Source organism: Callionymus lyra, chromosome 2 (assembly GCF_982586985.1).
Source record: "Callionymus lyra chromosome 2, fCalLyr1.hap1.1, whole genome shotgun sequence".
Lineage (NCBI taxonomy): Eukaryota > Metazoa > Chordata > Actinopteri > Syngnathiformes > Callionymidae > Callionymus > Callionymus lyra.
Window position 1 is genome coordinate 37,717,183 of NC_141819.1, and position 18,930 is coordinate 37,736,112.

Sequence of the window (18,930 nt, forward strand, 5' to 3'; positions counted from 1 at the left end):
GTCCACCTGCTGTCTGAAAGTGTCTCCGACCACTCGCCCCCATGGAGCCAGTCACGAGACACATTTAACCTTTGAACTCCACTGGGACAGACAGGTGTGTGCCTGCATTTTTGGGTCAGCATACGTGTACACTATTTTTCTGTCTACTTTCCTTGGCTGTGGAATTGTTGCAACGTGTTGATGCATTAGGTTTAGATTAAACAATAGATTAGAAGACATGTCAAAATATGTTTAAAAAAAACAACATTTTAAATCCATTAACAGCACAATAACTTTGTTCTTTTATCCACATTTTTGCATTTTTTACATTGTTAGACAATTACGAAGTAACACTATTTAAACAGCACATGTGTAGTAATTACAAGTAATATCCTTAAAACATGTTTTTAAAATGTTGGTCACACTAAACTTCAAATATTCCCAGATATGAGTCTCATAAAGAAAAAACAACAACCACAACTAAAGTGTTAATTCTGTGAAAACAAAAATGTTATTTTTAGACGACTGATCAGCTGATAACTACCGCTAGTCATTTTCCAAAATCCAGGTCTTGAATTAAGAAAACAAATATTCATTTTATCTTTTTAAATGTGTTTGAACAGCCACCATTTATTGTAATACATTCAACAATAAAGCCAACATGAAATATCGATGAAAAGGTGATTCTTTTATATCTGATATATTGATTCTTCATTATATTAAACAATAAAATGTATTTTCTTTCTGTGTTTAAGTCTTTCAGGGTTTGGACAACTAATCCAGCGCATGTAGACAGGTTTCTCCGAGAAGCAGTTTGTAAACATAACATATGAAAACTAGTTTTAAAGAAGCAAAGCATGTTGCTGTAGGTGTTGCCTCAAGAACGGAATGAATATATTTTTTTTAAGTTTGGCAAATGACTGACAAAATGATTCTAGATTAAGTACTGTTTTAGCAAACAACACTTTTAATACTTTGAATTTATCATCGAGTATGTACATAATGGAGAAATTGGTCACTTAAAAACAAATATTTGGAGGCAATAACACATTTAGACATACTGTATATGACAAAGAAAACTATAGGGTTTAAAAATGTGCTTAAAATCCATCTACCTTTGCTTTAATGCTTCACAATAAGTCGGTTGGTATGACTGTTCTTAATGAAGTCTTCAAACTACTTTCAGTAACACTAAAAAAGTAGTGTCTGAACTGAACTGAACAGATATGTTTGCTTTCAATTGAATAAAGAATTAGCATCAATTATAAATCACAAATAATGTTAATCACACAACAAAATCTATAGAAAAACTAAAATTGTACGATGAAAACAACATACTGAACATTCAGTTCACATTCATTCATTTACCTTCGCCACTTAACATAGAAAAAAACACTGAATTCAATAAACAAAAAAACTTTGAAATTGCAGGAACAACAAAACAAAAAGTTATTTCTGGTCCGTACAAAACAAGATAGCAAATCTTGTTGTGTCAGTTGTTGTTGTCTCAGTACTTTATATGCCGCTGTAAAGTAGTTTGTTGGTCACATGACATGCACAGACTCCCGGGGTGGATAGTCCAGACAAATTTATGTAGTTGACATTTTTGTTGAGTTTTACTCCATGAGTCATGACTGTACATATGTAAAACGCAACGTATTGCTGCTGAAACCACTGTGCAACCAACAAGTTGTATTTTAGTTTGTGACTGTAGTCATTCATTAAAGTAATTTGATTGTATAATGTGTTGTTATTAAAGTTATATTATACATGTTGTTACCAGAGCTGGCCATGTGAGAAGCACCAAAACCTTCAAATATCCAGATGAAACTACAGAAAACCACCGATATATATGAATACTTAGTAAATTTATTTTTGAATTATTGGGATTACAATATCAAACTCTATGTGTAAACATAAATAATTCATTTTGAAAAATGTTTAAATGTATTGATTAAAAAAACTAAAATTTCAATAAAGAATTCAAGGTTTAAACGTTTTAAAATGTTAAATTTAACCTTATTAATATTATTATAATATTCCGATGGAACCGATACACTGATTTATGTGATAGAAAAAAAACGGTCGACAATCTTAACATATGTTTTTCAGCTTGAACAACTTCATTCTTGTGAGATGATACATATGACGCTCATATCGACATATTACCTGCAGCGAAGCATCCATCAGTGCTGACGACTGTGCAAGTCGGTCCTACACGTCCATCCCGGTGACACGTCTGAGCCGGGACGGTGAAATCAATCGACCACGGCCTCCTCCGACCTGGCAGTACGTCAATTCTCTCCAGTCTCTAAACAGAGAAGGCATCATTTACCTCTCGGTGCTCCTTATCGATTAACTGTGATGTTGAAAAATAAGCAAAGACGTGACACTCACAAGTCCACGCGATCAATATCTTTGGCTTGTTGTACTTCAGAGCTTCTGCTCCGTCTGGAAGCCATTATGCCTTCAAACAAGGCACAACAAGACTTATTGAGCAGACGCAGATTACATCGGCTCTGTTGTGAAAAGCAAGTTCAGAATGGTACGCTGGATTAACAATGTTTTCTTGAAACTGTTTTGATTTGATGTTTTTCAAAATAATCGCCAAAGATAAGGATTGTAACTGATTGTGTGTCACAGTAATTTAAATCATTAATTGTAATTCCAGTGTTTTGTGAGCTTTCATTCTATCCAAATAAAAAGCAGTTTAGTTGTCTTTGGCAATCGGGATTCAAGCCCCCCCTTAAAACCCTTTTTAACAGTAGTTTTGAACCAAAATTGACTCCATGTAAATGATATTCTCTATTTACATTAAAGCAGCCCAGTTTAATGTCTGCCTTAAATTCTCAAATTTCAGATTACTGTGAAAATAAATCATAATAGAATTTTGATTCTCTTATTTTAACTAGTTTACTCGTTTGTTTTTAAGTAAACTTGGTTTGAAAAATGTGTCAAGAGACTAATTTTAAGAAATTCGAAAATTAAGAAAAGAATAAAGTACCTTTCAGTCAGTAATAATCGAACACAATTATATATATTTCTTTCTTTCTTTCTTTCTTAATTTAATGAAATTGTATTTAAAGTGTCAAATCATGAAAGTTATTTTAAGACACTGTCCAGTTTAAATCAAACTTTATAGGAGAATAGAAAAATAGGTTATAACAATTGGTCGGGAGTAAAATCTTCCAACAAGGCTAAGTGGAGAACAAATTTTGACACCTTTTTTATGGATATATCAGAGCACACAAAAAAATGATCAAGCAAGTCCTCTCGACTTCATATATAACTCTGTTGTTGTACAGCATTTGATCGTTGTAAAGGGGTCTGTAATCTTTATTGTGTAAAGATGTAATGTAGGAGTGTTCACTTCTGAATCAAATCAGTCAGAGACAACCTTCAAAACTTTGAAAATCACTTTAATCTTTGACAAGACTGCACTGCTATGGAAAGTTGTTTGCTTTCCAAAGATATTTTGTTTAAAAAATACAAATAAATAAAAATTAAGTGGGTTTCTTTCTCTGTATTTGTCCTCTCTGCAGGACTGCAGGAGACACATCAAGGGGACTCTATTTTTGAAAACAATGCAAGGTTTCATTGAATTAGCGGATCAGAGTCAAAGATTATCAAGCAGAGAGTGCCCTCTAGTGGTCCCTCAAAATGAAGACACTGTATCATGATGCCTCAGCAGTTTTTTCCTGAGGCCTCATCAACACATCTCTACTCCAAAGATTTCTAAGCAAAAAAAGGCGCCATCTGGTGGGTTCTTATAGTCCAGACTTCATGAAGCTTCATCCGCCTTTCACTAGAAAAAAAATAGTGTTCACCAAATGATTAAAAAAAAGAAAAGATACATGTTTATGTCGTCTGTGGTTCAAGCTTCACTGTGGACTGTCATGAAAGTCTGTGTCACGGAGGAGTCATGTGACCGTAACACACCTGTTTGCGACGTCCTGTGTTGAATTCCAGCCACCTGAGTCAGGTGAGTGTCTGTGGGAAAGCAGACGACTGCAGCAGGATAATCTCTGTAATCCTGCTGCTACAAAGAGCGTATTGGTTTCACTGGCCTCTCTTCCTCATTGTTGGAGGACATGAAACACACAACAGGTCTTCACGTTACATCACTTCTTCACTGTCTCTCTCTCGCAGGATCACATTCTTCAAATCACAATCAAAGCATGAATGTTTGTAGGACCGGACAAATACACTATTGTACTCGAGTAATGGTCATATTTATGTTTTAACAACTTCTTAATAAACTAATCCAGTAGATGAGTCAGTGCAGTGACACTTCTCTGGTTCCTCTTGAAAGCCTTTGTTTGATAATCCCACTGGGGGGCGACATGATCAGTCTCCTCAGGTACGACAAAGTTGTGTAGTTTGTCATGGATTGTTTAACACTGAGCTGACTAAGTATGAGTATTAATAAGTCTTGTTTTAACCCTTGTGTTATTTCTTGGTCAAGGTGACCCGAAGGCCTGAAAACAAATGTGTCTGTGGTATCCCTTGTGTTGTCTTTGGGTCAAGGTGGACACCCTTTTTTTCGGGCCTTCGGGTAATCCTGACTCTAAAATAGTACAAGAGATAAGTAGTATTATTATACTTGATTTTTATGTAATTAACCAATTTATTTGTGTTATTTAGGTTAATTATTTATCATGTAAATGTTGGGTTGATGGTTAATCATTGAGTAGTGGAGAAGGACTAGGTTTAAATAAGCTTATGCTTCATCCTACTTCTTTTCAGACATGTTGGGTTCATATTATTATTGTTTTGACTATCATTATTATTGTTTGACTAATCTCATTTGTTTTGTTTGTTTGTTATACATTTACTTTCTTATGTACCTGCACACAAATAAAGTATTTTTTCATTCATTCATTCATAATCCCTTTTTAATTTAACATAAAAATTCTACATATCATAATGTATCATCAGAAAACTAAATCATTCGTTGTTTTTACAACAATGAAAATTCATTTTTTATTATGATTCATTTATGTCACATTCACCTGAAAAGTCTAAACAAAAGGTTTACTTCAGTAACTTTCAAGATATTTTATCATTCATTCATTAACAACCGCTTTATCCCTTACCGGGGTCACGGGGAGACTGGAGCCTATCCCAGTATCATAGGGCGAGAGGCAGGGGACACCCTGGACAGTCTGTCGCAGGGCATCTTTCAAGATATTGAGATACAAAAAAGAGACCTGCATTACTTGAACATGCCTGTTAAACTTTTCAAAAAGTATTTCAAGAGTAATTTTTGTATCTTAATCGCTTGCTTCTTGCCAGGTGGATCTGTCAAAAAATACTTTTTTCGTTCATAACATAGACTCAAAATAAGTTCTTGCTATTATTTTGTCGATATTTGAGCAATAGATGGAATGCAGTGAAACCTTTACTTTAACAGATTCTCTGAAGGCAAACAGCAAGAAGAAACCTGAAACACCTGGTGACTATCGAAGAAAGACGATCAGGAATAAACCTGCAGGACCAACTCCGTCTGAATCTTCCAGATGATTTCTTTAAACATTGCAACTTAATCCTGTATCTTCTCATGAATCTCTTTATTATCGCAGACGAATGTGATTCTTCAGAGATTGGAGAGGCGGGGGTCTGTTGAGGTAGGGGCCTGAGAGGGGAGGTGCCGCTCTGCAGTAGCAGGGCCCTGAGAGGGGAGGTAGGTATCTGCAGCAAAGTGGGGTTATTCCTAAATATAAGTGGTTTTTCCTGACTTTGACGCTTCCAAATATTTCATCGACGTACTCCTGGACGCAACATCTAGTTGAGAAGGTATTTCATGGCCACTTGGGTTAAAAAGGAACTGAGGTTTTTGGGCAAGAGCATACTTGTGATTCCTGTTGTGTGTTCGGCCACAAAAACACAACAACGATGGCTTGTGTTGTTCTGAAACAAGGATTGTCGTCGCAGGACGTTTAAAGCGGCGATATGTGAAAGGCTGTGGTGGACAGTGTGTGTGTGAAGCCGGCGGCTGCCCTCATAACTGCAGGGCAGAGCTCTGCGGTGAGCTGGTAAGTATGGGGATCGCCAGCGACGTACTTGATCAGATGGGTGTGACGCAGAGGAAAACATCTTTGAGCAGTGAAGTGGCCGGCGTGCCCGGGCAGGAGTGTCACCTCACAAAGAGACGCGTCCTGAGGGGGAATAAAAACGATTACCAGGTGAAAGAGAAGCTGGTTACAACAGGATGAGCCTGTCATGTGACCTGAGGATTGTTTGATATGTGGTGCCGGGGCAACTTGAGGCCACATCACACATTTGTTTGTAACTGCCACTTGACCCAGTTGTGACCCTGTGTAGCTGGGATACACTCCACCTTGACAAGTATTTGAATAATTAGTAATAACAATGACTATACAATATCTAAAAAAAACAACTAATATTTTGTTTAATTGTAGGGGTGTTTTGGGAGCTTTGAAATCCTCCTGTAATTCTTATCATGGTTATTTTATGTTTTTTGTTTCAATTAAGTATGTGTAAAAATAAATATAATTTTTTCTATACAATTAACAAATATTCACAGCGTTTATACATATGTTTTGTTGCTTGATTAAACATCCAGCCGCTAGAGGGCAGCAGTCATTATGTCCTCCAAAAGGATCAATGAAACCCCACGAGATCCCAGCCATGACTGAGGACGAGAGGATACAGTCGACTCCAGCAGCTTTTAAAGCTGATGTTTGGACATGATTTTTGGTTTCAAAACAAATAAAAGCAGTCACGACTTCATCAAGAGTCATGTGGTCTGTAAATTCTATAATACCATAGTCAAGTACTTGACAATACTACAAATATATCCTTGTTACTACAGTATCAGAATATATAGTAACCTTGTCCCTTGTCGTAACCTTGCCCCTGTATCATGATACGTATTGTGCCAGATTATTGCCAATACACATGCAAACTAAATGAAACGCTACACAGAAATCGAAAAAATAAATGTTAGTATCAATTGTCAAATTTTTCTCATTGTTTAAGTAGTTTGGATTTATACAATTATTGTTTGTGTTGTCATTTTGAGCTGAATGATGACAACAAATGTGATCAATTGATTTAGCATATATATTTAAAACTTTAACCCTTTTGTTATCCCAGGGTCAAGGTGAACGACCTCCCTGGCTTCCATAAATACATATTGATGGAGGTCGTTCACCTTGACCCAAAAGCAACACAAGGGATACCACAAACATATTCAGGCTTTAGGGGTCAACTTGACCCTGAGATAACGCAAAGGATAAAGATGTCAGTGTTCAAGATAAGATAAGGAACAATTACACAGACAGTTTGTCTGGGAAATGAGGAAAAACAAGAAGATAATTAAGATAAATAGAGCCTCCAAACAAAACGAAAAGAAAATATTATCAGTCTCATTCTTTCTGCCACAGACAGCTCGGTAAAAATACACTTGGCTGATATTTAATTAGAAAATAATATTTAGGTGTCTATTACGTTACCTATACAGTGACTTTATAAACTATGTATTTATTTGTTTAACCACATTTAATTGTTAGAATACAGCAAAATGTTATCTCTTATGTTAAAAGATGCCGAAAAAGTAGTGATAAGGCCTGAAAACATTCCTCTTGTTATTGGCACCGACTCCTCCATCCGTCATCCAGTCGGAATAACGGCCTTTTGTTCAGATGAGCTTCAGATGTTTGAGGGTGAAGAACATTCTACTTCTGCCTCGTAGCTAAATATTTGGACTTTCAGTCAGTCATCACAAATGTGCTGTCGGCGTAATAGGATTGGGGAAAAAATCATAACAAACCTCTGCTGACTGTTGACAGCAAGTGTGACCGGTCACATGCCTTCTGCGTCCTGATGGCTCTTTTACAACCTAGCTGTGGAACAATAGACTAGGGGGCGCCAACGCAAAATGGAATTAATAAAAAAAAAAAAATTGTATTAAATGTGAAAAAGTTAGAGGATAATAAATATTAAAGGAAGATGAAGACTTTTGAATGTTGAGTGGGATCCTGCTGCAGACTTCTCTTCTCAGGCCCATTCACCTACTCTCCAAAAAAGACCCTGCGCTACACAAAGAAACCCTCTCTCTAAAACCCCTTTTCATCCTACCACCACATGAATGACCTAACTTTTTGAGTGTCTATATCAGTAATAAGGAAATTATTCCCCAACAGACGGGGAAAACTGTATGTGATTTTTGTCTGTGGTAAAGTTAAAAACTCTATGATAATGTGCTTTTACTAATAGTGACATAATCACACCTCCTATTCAGTATATATAATTGTTAAACAATAGATTAATGGTTAGACTTTACCTTTGCCTGTGAATGAAACTGACAATCGTTTTTTTATTACTTTCACTAATGTATATATATATATATATATATATATAAAGAGAGCATACAGTGCACCAACAGGGCAAGTGAGTGCATCTTGTGCCTGATCATGACCTTTTGTCCGACCCCCCCCGAAACAAAGTCAGCCAAGACTCCATGGTAGAGCTACAATGCAATTTACTGCCTTGTGTATACAGCCGTACGTTTCCATGATCCACAGTCATGATGTCATTCACGGCAATGAAGTCTGGCCTGTAATCATCTCCTTTCTTACCCTCGATATGAGATTCCATCAAGGAATGTGGGTAAATATATGTGTAGTGCAGAGAGCAGAGAAAATGATTGATACACTTCATTCTGTCTTCAAATTAGATCACAAACAATAATATTATGATCCAATGTACTGCTACTTTGATATATGCTCTTATTTGCAAAAGACAAAACAATATTTATTTATTGATGGATTGGGGGTCACAGCGATATAAAAAATATTTCGAAAATGAACATGATTATATTAAAATTGAGACATAGTTTACACATATAAAAAATATTTAAAAAATGTTTTTTTATTTTAATAATAATAATAAAAATATATAATAGTAATAATTAATAACAAGGATATTATAATAATAATAATAATAATTCATAATAACGATATAATAATAATAAATAAAATATATAGATACAGTATGTCAACATAAATAGAATATACTTAATGTAAGTTAATTGGTCAATAAACTGGTAAAATGTTTCTTTGTTTCTAACTGCTAACGCTAGTTTATGCGCTAGCTGTTCGCACTTCAGCTAAAAAATTATGAAATTTAAAAATGTCTGATTTGAACATGTATGATAATAAAGAAGCATCAAAAACAGTAAAGTGAAAGCACAACATTCATATTTGTATGTGATAAATGCGGGTGTTTTCCGACGTCTGTGTTTTGTTTTATCAGCTGGTGCTGCGATAAGCAGAGGACAGCCAGCTCTTAAACCTTTGCTCCCTTCAGTCCACCTCATACGAAGCGTCACACCTCCGTGTACTGTCTGCACTCGAGTGTTTTTATGTACTGATCACCGTTAAGATTGTGAGACACGAAAGCAGGAGAGCAACAGGTTCATCTACACCTCAGCAGTGTGAGTGAAGGATCTGCAAACTCTGGCAACCCAGACAACTTCTTCTTGGACGACTCCCATCGTTGCAAAGTTATATAGACGTGACTCACAAATACCAGAAGATGATGTCATGTCCCTGTGTTCAGATTCATTTTCCATATTCACATAAAAGGCCACATTTTTTATTTTTTATTAAATTAATATTTTTCATTTGATTGTCTAATTGTTGTTGTTGAAGATAGATGGATGGATGGATGGATGGATGGATGGATGGATGGATGGATGGATGGATGGATGGATGGATGGATGGATGGATGGATGGATGGATGGATGGATGGATGGATGGATGGATGGATGGATGGATGGATGATACGTGCCTTTTACAACTGGCACATGTAGCAGTTTAAAAGTTAACATTAACATGGCAGTTAAAAAGTGTAGATTAAAAAATAAAATTAAAAAACGAAATTTCTGTTCAGGCCGAGTTTATTTAATTTGCTTTCATCGTTGTTTTCGTCGTTATTTTAGGAAAAAGTAGAAGAACGTCATCAGCTATGCAGCGTTTGCTTGCAAGAAAAGTTTGAAAGAAAAATCTGTATCATTAGTCTTTGTAAATGAGTAATGAGATCGATCTTTGGTAAACAAACTCAAATGAAAGTTGGCTGTTTGAGAAATAAGGAGGGATAACTATCAACATGGCAGTAATTGGCCAATCAGGTGACTGGCTTTCTGAATGAAGCTTTTGTTTCAACACGTCTTATCTGTAGGAAACTTAAAGCTGCGGATTGGCTACAGTCGAGTGGAGTTTGATGGAGCACTTCTCGATGAAGCTTTGAAGCGATGATGTAGAGAAGCAGCTAAAGGTGATCACACGGCAGTGAGATGCGAAAGAAAAACAGAGGAAAAGAAAACTATTATTGTAAGCTGGCCAGTGTCAGATTGATTTAACATCCACACGGAGACCTCGGCTTTTATTTGTTTTATTCAGCCGGTTATCGGACGGTGCAATCACTTTTCCTATCGGCTTCATTTGAAAAAGGTCGCTGCTGTAGGTTTCCACACTCTCCCCGGCCAAGGTTGTGGGTTTGATCACTAGCTGTAGCTTGCTCAAAAACGCATGCAATCACAGCAGCAACTCCATAACTGACTGGACTACAGGGATCTACTGCTGAACGCTTTCCTGCCAAGACAAGTCAGGGGGAGATTTACTCAGAAGGGGAAACCTCAGTACAAGGCCAGCCACGCACAGGCCCACAACTTTTGGCAGACCGTTTAAAAAATCTGATGCAGGACCGTCAGTGACATCGACTGGTGTTATGATGACCTGTAAGAGCCTGCTGAGATGTTGTGTTAGCAGAGAAAATAGGCTTCAAGCTCAACACCAGGGAAGGTTTTTCCCTTTTTTTTTCTTAACCACTGTGTCAGGAGGAAGTGTGACGGTGTAAATATAAACGCTGTGGGTTGAATTGTGTCAGAACTAGACACATTTATGTCACATTCAAACCCTCATGGTACTCAATTCAAGGTCGTTTACCATATGAAACCTAAAATGAAAAAGTATATTAGTAAATTAATTATAAAGAAACAATACGTTAAACTAATATTTTTGCGCAATGTTGTGGATTCTCTGTTGCGCCACTTGCCAGATACCGCATGAACATTTTTAACAAGATTAAAGCTGTTGTGTCGGCTTCTGGTTTTTATCATCTTGTTTACTTCAATAAGTCTGTCAGTACTTCATAGGAAAACACAGTTTCTGACCCACTGAAGTTGTTGGTCACATAACATTCACAGACTCTCCAGACCAGAATAATTTACGCATTGAAGAGCATTAAAATAATAGTTAATGTGTTCTATTGCAAGAATAATATTCAACAATAAACCAATGTGACAAAAACAAAACATGTTTGAGTTAAGTCATTTTAAATGAGTTTCTTCCTCCTGGAAAGCAACATAAAACTCGAACCTTTTTTAGGATTCCAACCATGGCAAGTCAAATGAAGGGCCACTAAGTGCACTTTTGGATGAGGATTTTATAAATTTATATATAAATGAACACATTAGTAATCGTGTACAAAGAAGAAAAAAAATATGCTGTTAAACATAAGCGTGTTAAAGCGAGGTGTTGTCTCCATCTAGCGACCAATAAAGGAATCACAAATGCAACCTATGAACCGCTTAAGGCAAAACGTTCTAAGTTATTTAAAAACAATGAATGCATTTAATAGTTGTTTCCTAGAATGTGCAATAAAACAAACTTGTTTAAGGAGTTTTAACTCCTAACACAATCATTGACTATTATAATTTTCTCATCTTTCTGATCTTAAAACATCATAACAGAGAATGTGTTCCAGGAAAAAACATTTCAAAACAAAAATAAATAAATGTGCAATTGAGAACAAAGAAACTATCATGTGTGAGAGTCTTTAAAGAAAAAAGATAGTTCCACACTCTGATCAGAGATTCTTCAGCAGACAAGAAGCTCCTTTGATGGCTTTACTCTTGTCCACGTCATGAACTGACACAGTTGGACCTGGACCTGGACCAGTAGCAGAAGACGTGTTCATTTCTCACTTTTATCGCTGGTCCTCTCCTGAGACACAAATGTAAGATGTCAGAATCCAACTATATTGCCAGTGATGTAAACCCAAAACAAAGACAAGCTACACAGAATACACGAAAATACAACTTTAATCTCCTAATAAAATGAAATAAAAATGATTGGCCCGAATACTCCGTCATACTTCCATAGTCTCCTAACTTTATTCTTAATTGATGAAGAAACATAAACTGCAGTGCTAGCTGCTATTTAATGTAATTTATTTAGTGTTCAATGCAAAACATTGTCAACTTAATGTTACACAAAATGTTTACTGGCTAATTCTTCAAATGTAATTTTATTAAAAAAATAAAAACATAATACCTTTGTTAGGGACAAACTTTAGTGAGTCACTGAATATTCAGAAGCGTGAGCGTCCTTCGTCTGGACCATCATTGACAAACTCGTGACCCAGACCATGACCACACTTGCCACACAGAACCTGTTAGTAAAAAAAACACCTTTGATTGTATCTGTGTCACAAATTATACTTTCCCTCATATTTGTTAAGTTCCCCCAATTTTGAAGGTAATAATTTTAACCCATGTTGATATATACAATAATTATAAAATACTGTGTGAAGAAGAAGAAATGTCTAACTTTGTGAACTATTTATTTTAATAAGGGGATGCACAATACAAACACACCTTGTTAATACATTAGACACAAGGTTGCTGGTTCTACCTTGAATGCGGTCAGACTCTCCATCATCTTGGTGACACTGTCGTCTTTGATGGTTTCGGTAAAAGCTGGCCAGGGAGACGAGTGCATGAACTTGGAGCGACTAGAAAAAAGAGGATGACTGCACTTGGAGCACACGTACATGCCTGCAGGAATGATGATCATTTATTATTCAATACTTACCATTCATAATTTTCCTATGCAATATATTATTGTTTCAAATTTACAGGTAAAAAAAACATGCCTATAAATTAAATTAAGAAACTATTTAAAACGGACTTAAATATAAATAATATGAAAATAGATGGATTAAAGGAAGAAAATTAACGATTCAACAAACCAATAAATGTCCACTTCCGGCAGAACAGGAAGTTCATTACAAGATAAATATATTTTGATCAAAATATTTTATCAGATACACAGTAAACATTTCACAGTTCTGAAAAACATCCTGTAAATATAGGTTGTTCCTTCGCAGTATTAAAATAAAAATTACATTAAAAAAAAGTGATATTATTTCCTGTAAAACTAGTTGTTTGTCTCATATGTCACGTGACGTCGTGATACAAACGCTTACTTATAGAGGTCAAAAGCTATTTTCCAGATTAAACGAACAGACGTGGAAGGTTATAATCGTCCTGACTAATCCAGACCAGCAGCATGTATCCACATCTCACACTCACCTGGTTTAAAATGGTCTTTATAGGCTTCACCGCCGAAGAATTTACAAAACGACATGATGCTATTATTTATTAGGATGGATGGAGACACGAGAGAAGACGAGACACACGAACCTCAAGAAATCTCGTGAGAAAATCCTGTACATAGAGATTTAATAAAACTCCTCCCACTGTAATTTCTCAGTGTGACCAGTAGATGGCCTCAGCGGACCTTTATCTTGTACACTTTGTGAAAAAAAGGGTTTGTTTTCCTTCTAATATTTACATTTCTCATTTATATCTATACAATAATATTGTAAAATATATACAATAATTAAGCACATGAAGAATCCTCGATTTCAAACAATCATTATCTGAGTTGAGTTCACTTTAATTTCTAAATAAATAATGATATGTATGTTTTATCATTGAATATAAACATTGTAACATCTCATCTAGTATTTCTGTTTTCACAGTTTAAATTATTCACCGACATGATCCCACTTCAGATTCGGTGACTGCTGACGTCATCTCCACAATCTGTCTCATTGCAACCTCTGACGCCCGTGAGCAAGATTCCATGGAGACGTTTTTTTCACGGCAATCTCTTCCTCGCATCGCCACAACATGCATGACACGAATGAAATGACAGCTGCACATTCGCTATCGAAAATAAATCAGACGTGTTTCCATGAATGATTTCCATCTGCGGCTGTAAAGTTCTCTTCAGGAGTGTCCCCTCACTCGTACTTGCAGAAGTGCTTGAGGGCCTCAGGCAGGTCCAGCCAGTCGATGGCCATTCTGTGCACGATGTACTTCTGGATTGTTTGTCTGCATAACGTCTGCAGTGACGAAACTGAGGAGAGAAATGTGAAAGAGTCGTCAATGAATTGAATCATTTTCTCGCCTGCATCTGGTGCAGTAATAAGGCAGGTGTCAAATATAAAGATGCTCTTTTAGTTTGATCTGTAAGAGATGAATATAAAAACATATGAACCAATAACTGGAATAATTAATTGTCTGATATTGATGATCTCTTTTTTTTTTTACCGTGTTTTATTAAAAGAAGAAAATATTCCAGCAGATTATCAACGAGGCCACAACACAAAAGCTAAAAAAAGAGACAATTTTATTTCATAATTTTACTGTTTAAACACTTTAAAAATCGTTAATCCTAATAAGAATAATTTTCAGGACATTTATTGTAGCCTGATTGAATGCCTACAAGAAAAGTACTTTCATTAACTCTGAAGGCTTTCGTTGTCTTTTTGCATTGAGTTAATTCTTTACGCTGCCGTCTCCAAAGTCTCACCATCAACCCAGTGGCAGCTGGACCCAAGAGGGCGCTGGGCCACAGCCCTCCAGCCGTTTTTCTAATTTATTTATCATTTTATGTTTTATTTATTATTATTATTTATTCTTTTTTATTTAAATTATAATCATCAACATTGATTATTTTGTATTTTTGTATCTTCAACTGATACACTACATTTGCATTGTTTCACGTTCTAATTTTAATCTTGGTTTGTGTCTTCACTTATTGTGACGTAAAGTTTTGTCGGTTCAAATCCTGCTCATTTAAATTTAAATTGTTTTTAATTATTAATTATTATTTTTCATGCAGTATATTTGTGTGTGTTTGCTAAAATTTGGTAGAAAGTATCTATTGTTCTGGTGCAGACGACAGGTTGTAAATAGTTTTAATTTTTTATAATTTAGTTTATTCTGTATGATGTTTGTAAGAGTATAGTTAAAATATGTTTTCATTTATATCTAATCAAGGAGCCTAATAAACATTGTTATCCATCATCAGCTTTAAGTGCTTAAATTAAAGTGTTGATTTCTACATGTAATTTATAGCATAGGCAGGTAAATAATAAAGACAACAAAATCTGTTTGATGGACAAACCGAGGCAGCTAATAGTCCCATTCAAATCTGTTTTACAAATAAAATTTAAAAATCCAAACAGCATATCGAAGGGATAAAAATACAGTGTTCATTTCTGTGTATGTATGTTAAAGAATGTTGCTATTTACTCTCCAAAAACATTTTAGGTTAACAAAGAAAAATAAATGTATAAATAAAATATAAAACATTTTATCAACTAATATATACTAATATATAAGTTTTCACATCATTGGATGAATTAACTATACATTCAAATACTCATTTGAAAAGTAAAATAACTATCAATTAAATGGGTAATATTTTTTCACATTATACTAAAATATACTACTAAATACTCATAATATAACACTTTCTTCATGAGGGGGTCAGGATGAAACAACTATCATCTTATTTTTGTTTAACGGCAGGATCACATCCAGCTTTTGGTGCGCTTCTGCCACCTGTTGTTCTGGGATATATTGTCTTACGCTTCTTGCAAGAGCGCCTCCAGCAGGCAGTTTTACAGGAAATACATCGATTTGGTGTATAATTGTATAAGCTGGTTCAAAGTACTCAGCTAAAGGAAGAGTGAATTCCTGCGAGATGACTGAGGACGAGAGGATACAGTCGACTCCAGCAGCTTTTAAAGTTGATGTTCGGACATATTTTGTTTTTTAAATGAAAGCAGCAGCGACTTCGTCAAGAGTCAAGTACTTGAACAATACTACACATATATTCTTGCTCCTGCAGTTATGCAATATATCACACTATATCGTATTGTTACCCCTGTATCCTGAAACATTTAGCATCAGCAGGTTCTTGCCAATACACAGCCCTACTTACATCCGTACTCCACCTGGACGATTCGTACACACTTGGTGGCAGCGAAGACGTCCACTACAGCGTATAAAGGTTGGATCGTTGGGATGCCCCTGGCCGAAGCCCCCATGTCCTCCCCATTAATGACAATGTGCATATCAGCCAGATCTCGGCCCTTGGCCACGTATAGTACGCCTATCCTGCTCCGTCTGGCCGTGGGAGGCAGCACGTTCGTCTTGTACAAGTCGTCCAGAATGTGACTGAAGCGTCCCGGTCGACTGCGCCCCACCAGCTTGTCTCTGGGGATCCGGATATTCTCAATGTACAGGTGCGAGTCTGTGAAGAAAGATTTGGGGCGATGGTTGATCACTACGTCCTCCACCTCACCGCGGCCGAGCCTCTGACCGCCAGCTTGTTGGTGTTCCGGCTCTTCTTGCTCCGCCACCTTGTTGTGGTTGCGAGTTATGGCAAAAACCCAGCTGTCCCCAGTGTCGGTCAAGTCGGGGATGGAGTATTCTGGGACGGCCTCTAGGCTCATGGGGTCTCTGGCGGTGAGACCAACCCGGAGGTGGCCACACCAACCGAGCTCCTTATCCTCGATCTCTACGAGGAAGATCTCCCCTGGACTTAAGGGCTGTTTGCTGAAACAAACGCCATTGGCGAAGCTCTCAACTCGCGTGGCCTGAGTTCCTGAATGGTCCAGCTGAACGTTGGTCCCATGGATGGGGTGGAATTCCAAGTACTGCTCAGAAACAGGCTCCATGTCCAGGTCTACTCTCAGCACGGGCAGTAGGGAGTTAAGTGCGCTGTCATGGCGAGCCGTGTGGTCATGACCAGAACTCTTTGCTGGTTTCTAGAGGAGGGCTATTTTTGAACCGCTGCATGTGTCAACAGATGGTAAGGTATGTGTGTGTCCATCAGAGGGGGTGGGGAGCTCACCAACATGCACAGTCAGTCCCGGTCTTCTATTGGCAAGTTGCCTTTTCTATTATATATATATTTTAGTTTTTTTTAGTCTTCTTGGTCTTGATTTGTTGGGTAGTCAGTCAAAGCGCTCTATAAATACTAATTACTTACTTACTTACTTACACCCTAAAGTGGACATTGATTGGTGAATTGAAAAGACCTGATGTTTTCTGATGAAAATAAAAATATATTAGAAATTATATGAATACATCAAGATAAAATCCTAAATGAAATGAAAAAAAAAATCGAATTTAATTAATAAATATTTTAATATTTATTTAGTTACAATGAACATTCAAATATTTACAACTCTATTAACACAAGTTGCCAAAATCTTTTAGCAGTTTAAGTCACGGGCCTCACTAATGTATATTAGTCTGATGGAAGTATGAGCCTTGATGAACTACTTCGATTTTAAGTCAACCATCTATTATTTGTGCCCCAAGGCCACGACTTTGACACGTGTGAAAAAAGAATGTAGTAAAATTCACAACTGCTGGTGGAAACTAAAGGTTGCAGGAATCACTCAGAAAAATCTTTCATTTAAATGTTTCTTTATGCCACTATAATTAGTTTAATTGATTTTTGGAGCAAGTAAAAAAGATGAATTAGTTCAAGGGTGTCAAACTCAATCACACAAAGGTTCAAAATATATTATCAGTGGAGGACGTTGGCTGAATAAAAATAACATTTGAAAAACTGTCTTTAATAGTTAGAGTCTGATAGTGAAATTGTCTTTATTTTTCTTGCTAGCTCAATCTTTTTGTTTTCTTTTATCTCTGTGTTGGATTTTCTTCACCAGACACTCAAATCTTTCAATTTAACGCTTGCTTGATGTCTCTATATCAGTGATACCCAACCTGGTTTACATGGACAGGATTTCGAGGCACAGTTCTGACGAGGAAGGTTTGAAGTTTGGTGGCCTGAAGATCCAATCGCTGCTTTTTGCAGATGGTTTGGTTCTCATGCCTTCATCACTCTGCGATCTTCAGCTCTCGCTGGATCGGTTTGCATCTGAATGTGAAGCTGCTGGGATGAGGATCAGCATCTCTAAATCTGAGGCTATGGTTCTCAGCAGGAAAAAGATGGATTGTTCTCTCCGGGTTGGGATTGAGCCCTTGCCTCAAGTTTAAGTATCTTGGGGTCTTGTTCTCGGGGGAGGGTGTTCGGGAATTGGAGATTGGTCGGTGAATTGGTGCTGCAGGGGGTGGTATTGCATTCGCTCTACCGCACTGTTGGGCGTTAAAGAGAGCTGAGCCAAAAGGCAAAGCTCTTTATCTACCGATCAATCTTTGTACCCACCCTCACCTACGGTCATGAGCTTTGGGTCCTGACGGAGAAAAAAGATCTCGGATACAAGCGGCTGAAATGAGTTTCCTTCGACGGGTGGCTGGCGTCTCCCTTAGAGATAGGGTGAGAAGTTCTGTCACTCGGTAGAGACTCAGAGTAGAGCCGCTGCTTCTCCGTGTGGAAGGGAGTCAAATGAGGTGGTTCGGGGATCTCTTGGATGCCCCCTGGGCACCTCCCTTTGGAAGTGTTCCAGGGGCGTTCAGCTGGGAGGAGACCAAGGGGTCGACCCAGGACCAGGTGGAGATATTATATCTCTTCACTGGCATGGGAGCATCTTGGGATCCCTCGGTCAGAGCTGGCAGATGTTGCTCGGGAGAAGGGCGTTTGGCACTCCCTGTTGAAGCAGCTGCCCACGCGACCCAGATGGATGGATGGATGGATGGATGGATGGATGGATGGATGGATGGATGGATGGATGGATGGATGGATGGATGGATGGATGGATGGATGGATGGATGGATGGATGGATGGATGGATGGATGGATGGATGGATGGATGGATGGATGGATGGATGGATGGATGGATGGATGGATGGATGGATGGATGGATG

The 18,930-nt window shown here is 37.2% G+C and overlaps 2 protein-coding genes across 2 annotated transcripts; both read right to left on the reverse strand.

The window, feature by feature from the left end:
• Nucleotides 1-11,452: 11,452 nt before the first annotated feature.
• On the reverse strand, nt 11,453-13,486 carry msrb1b (methionine sulfoxide reductase B1b). Its single transcript, XM_087783055.1, has 4 exons — nt 13,382-13,486; nt 12,702-12,844; nt 12,342-12,459; nt 11,453-12,011 (listed from the first exon to the last, which is right to left on the reverse strand). The coding sequence occupies exons 1-4, from the start codon at nt 13,434-13,436 to the stop codon at nt 11,995-11,997; spliced, it is 333 nt and encodes a 110-aa protein (XP_087639181.1). The 5' UTR covers nt 13,437-13,486; the 3' UTR covers nt 11,453-11,994.
• A 611-nt stretch (nt 13,487-14,097) lies between these two features.
• Nucleotides 14,098-16,827, reverse strand: neurl2 (neuralized E3 ubiquitin protein ligase 2). Its single transcript, XM_087783056.1, has 2 exons — nt 16,089-16,827; nt 14,098-14,213 (listed from the first exon to the last, which is right to left on the reverse strand). The coding sequence occupies exons 1-2, from the start codon at nt 16,825-16,827 to the stop codon at nt 14,098-14,100; spliced, it is 855 nt and encodes a 284-aa protein (XP_087639182.1).
• Between the last annotated feature and the right edge of the window lie 2,103 nt (nt 16,828-18,930).

Coding starts and splice junctions, on each gene's coding strand:
- neurl2 (XM_087783056.1), bottom strand. CDS start 16,827: ATGGAGCCTGTTTCTGAGCAGTACTTGGAATTCCACCCCATCCATGGG. Junction 14,214..16,088: donor CGTCCAGGTGGAGTACGGAT/GTAAGTAGGGCT, acceptor TTCTCTCCTCAG/TTTCGTCACTGCAGACGTTA.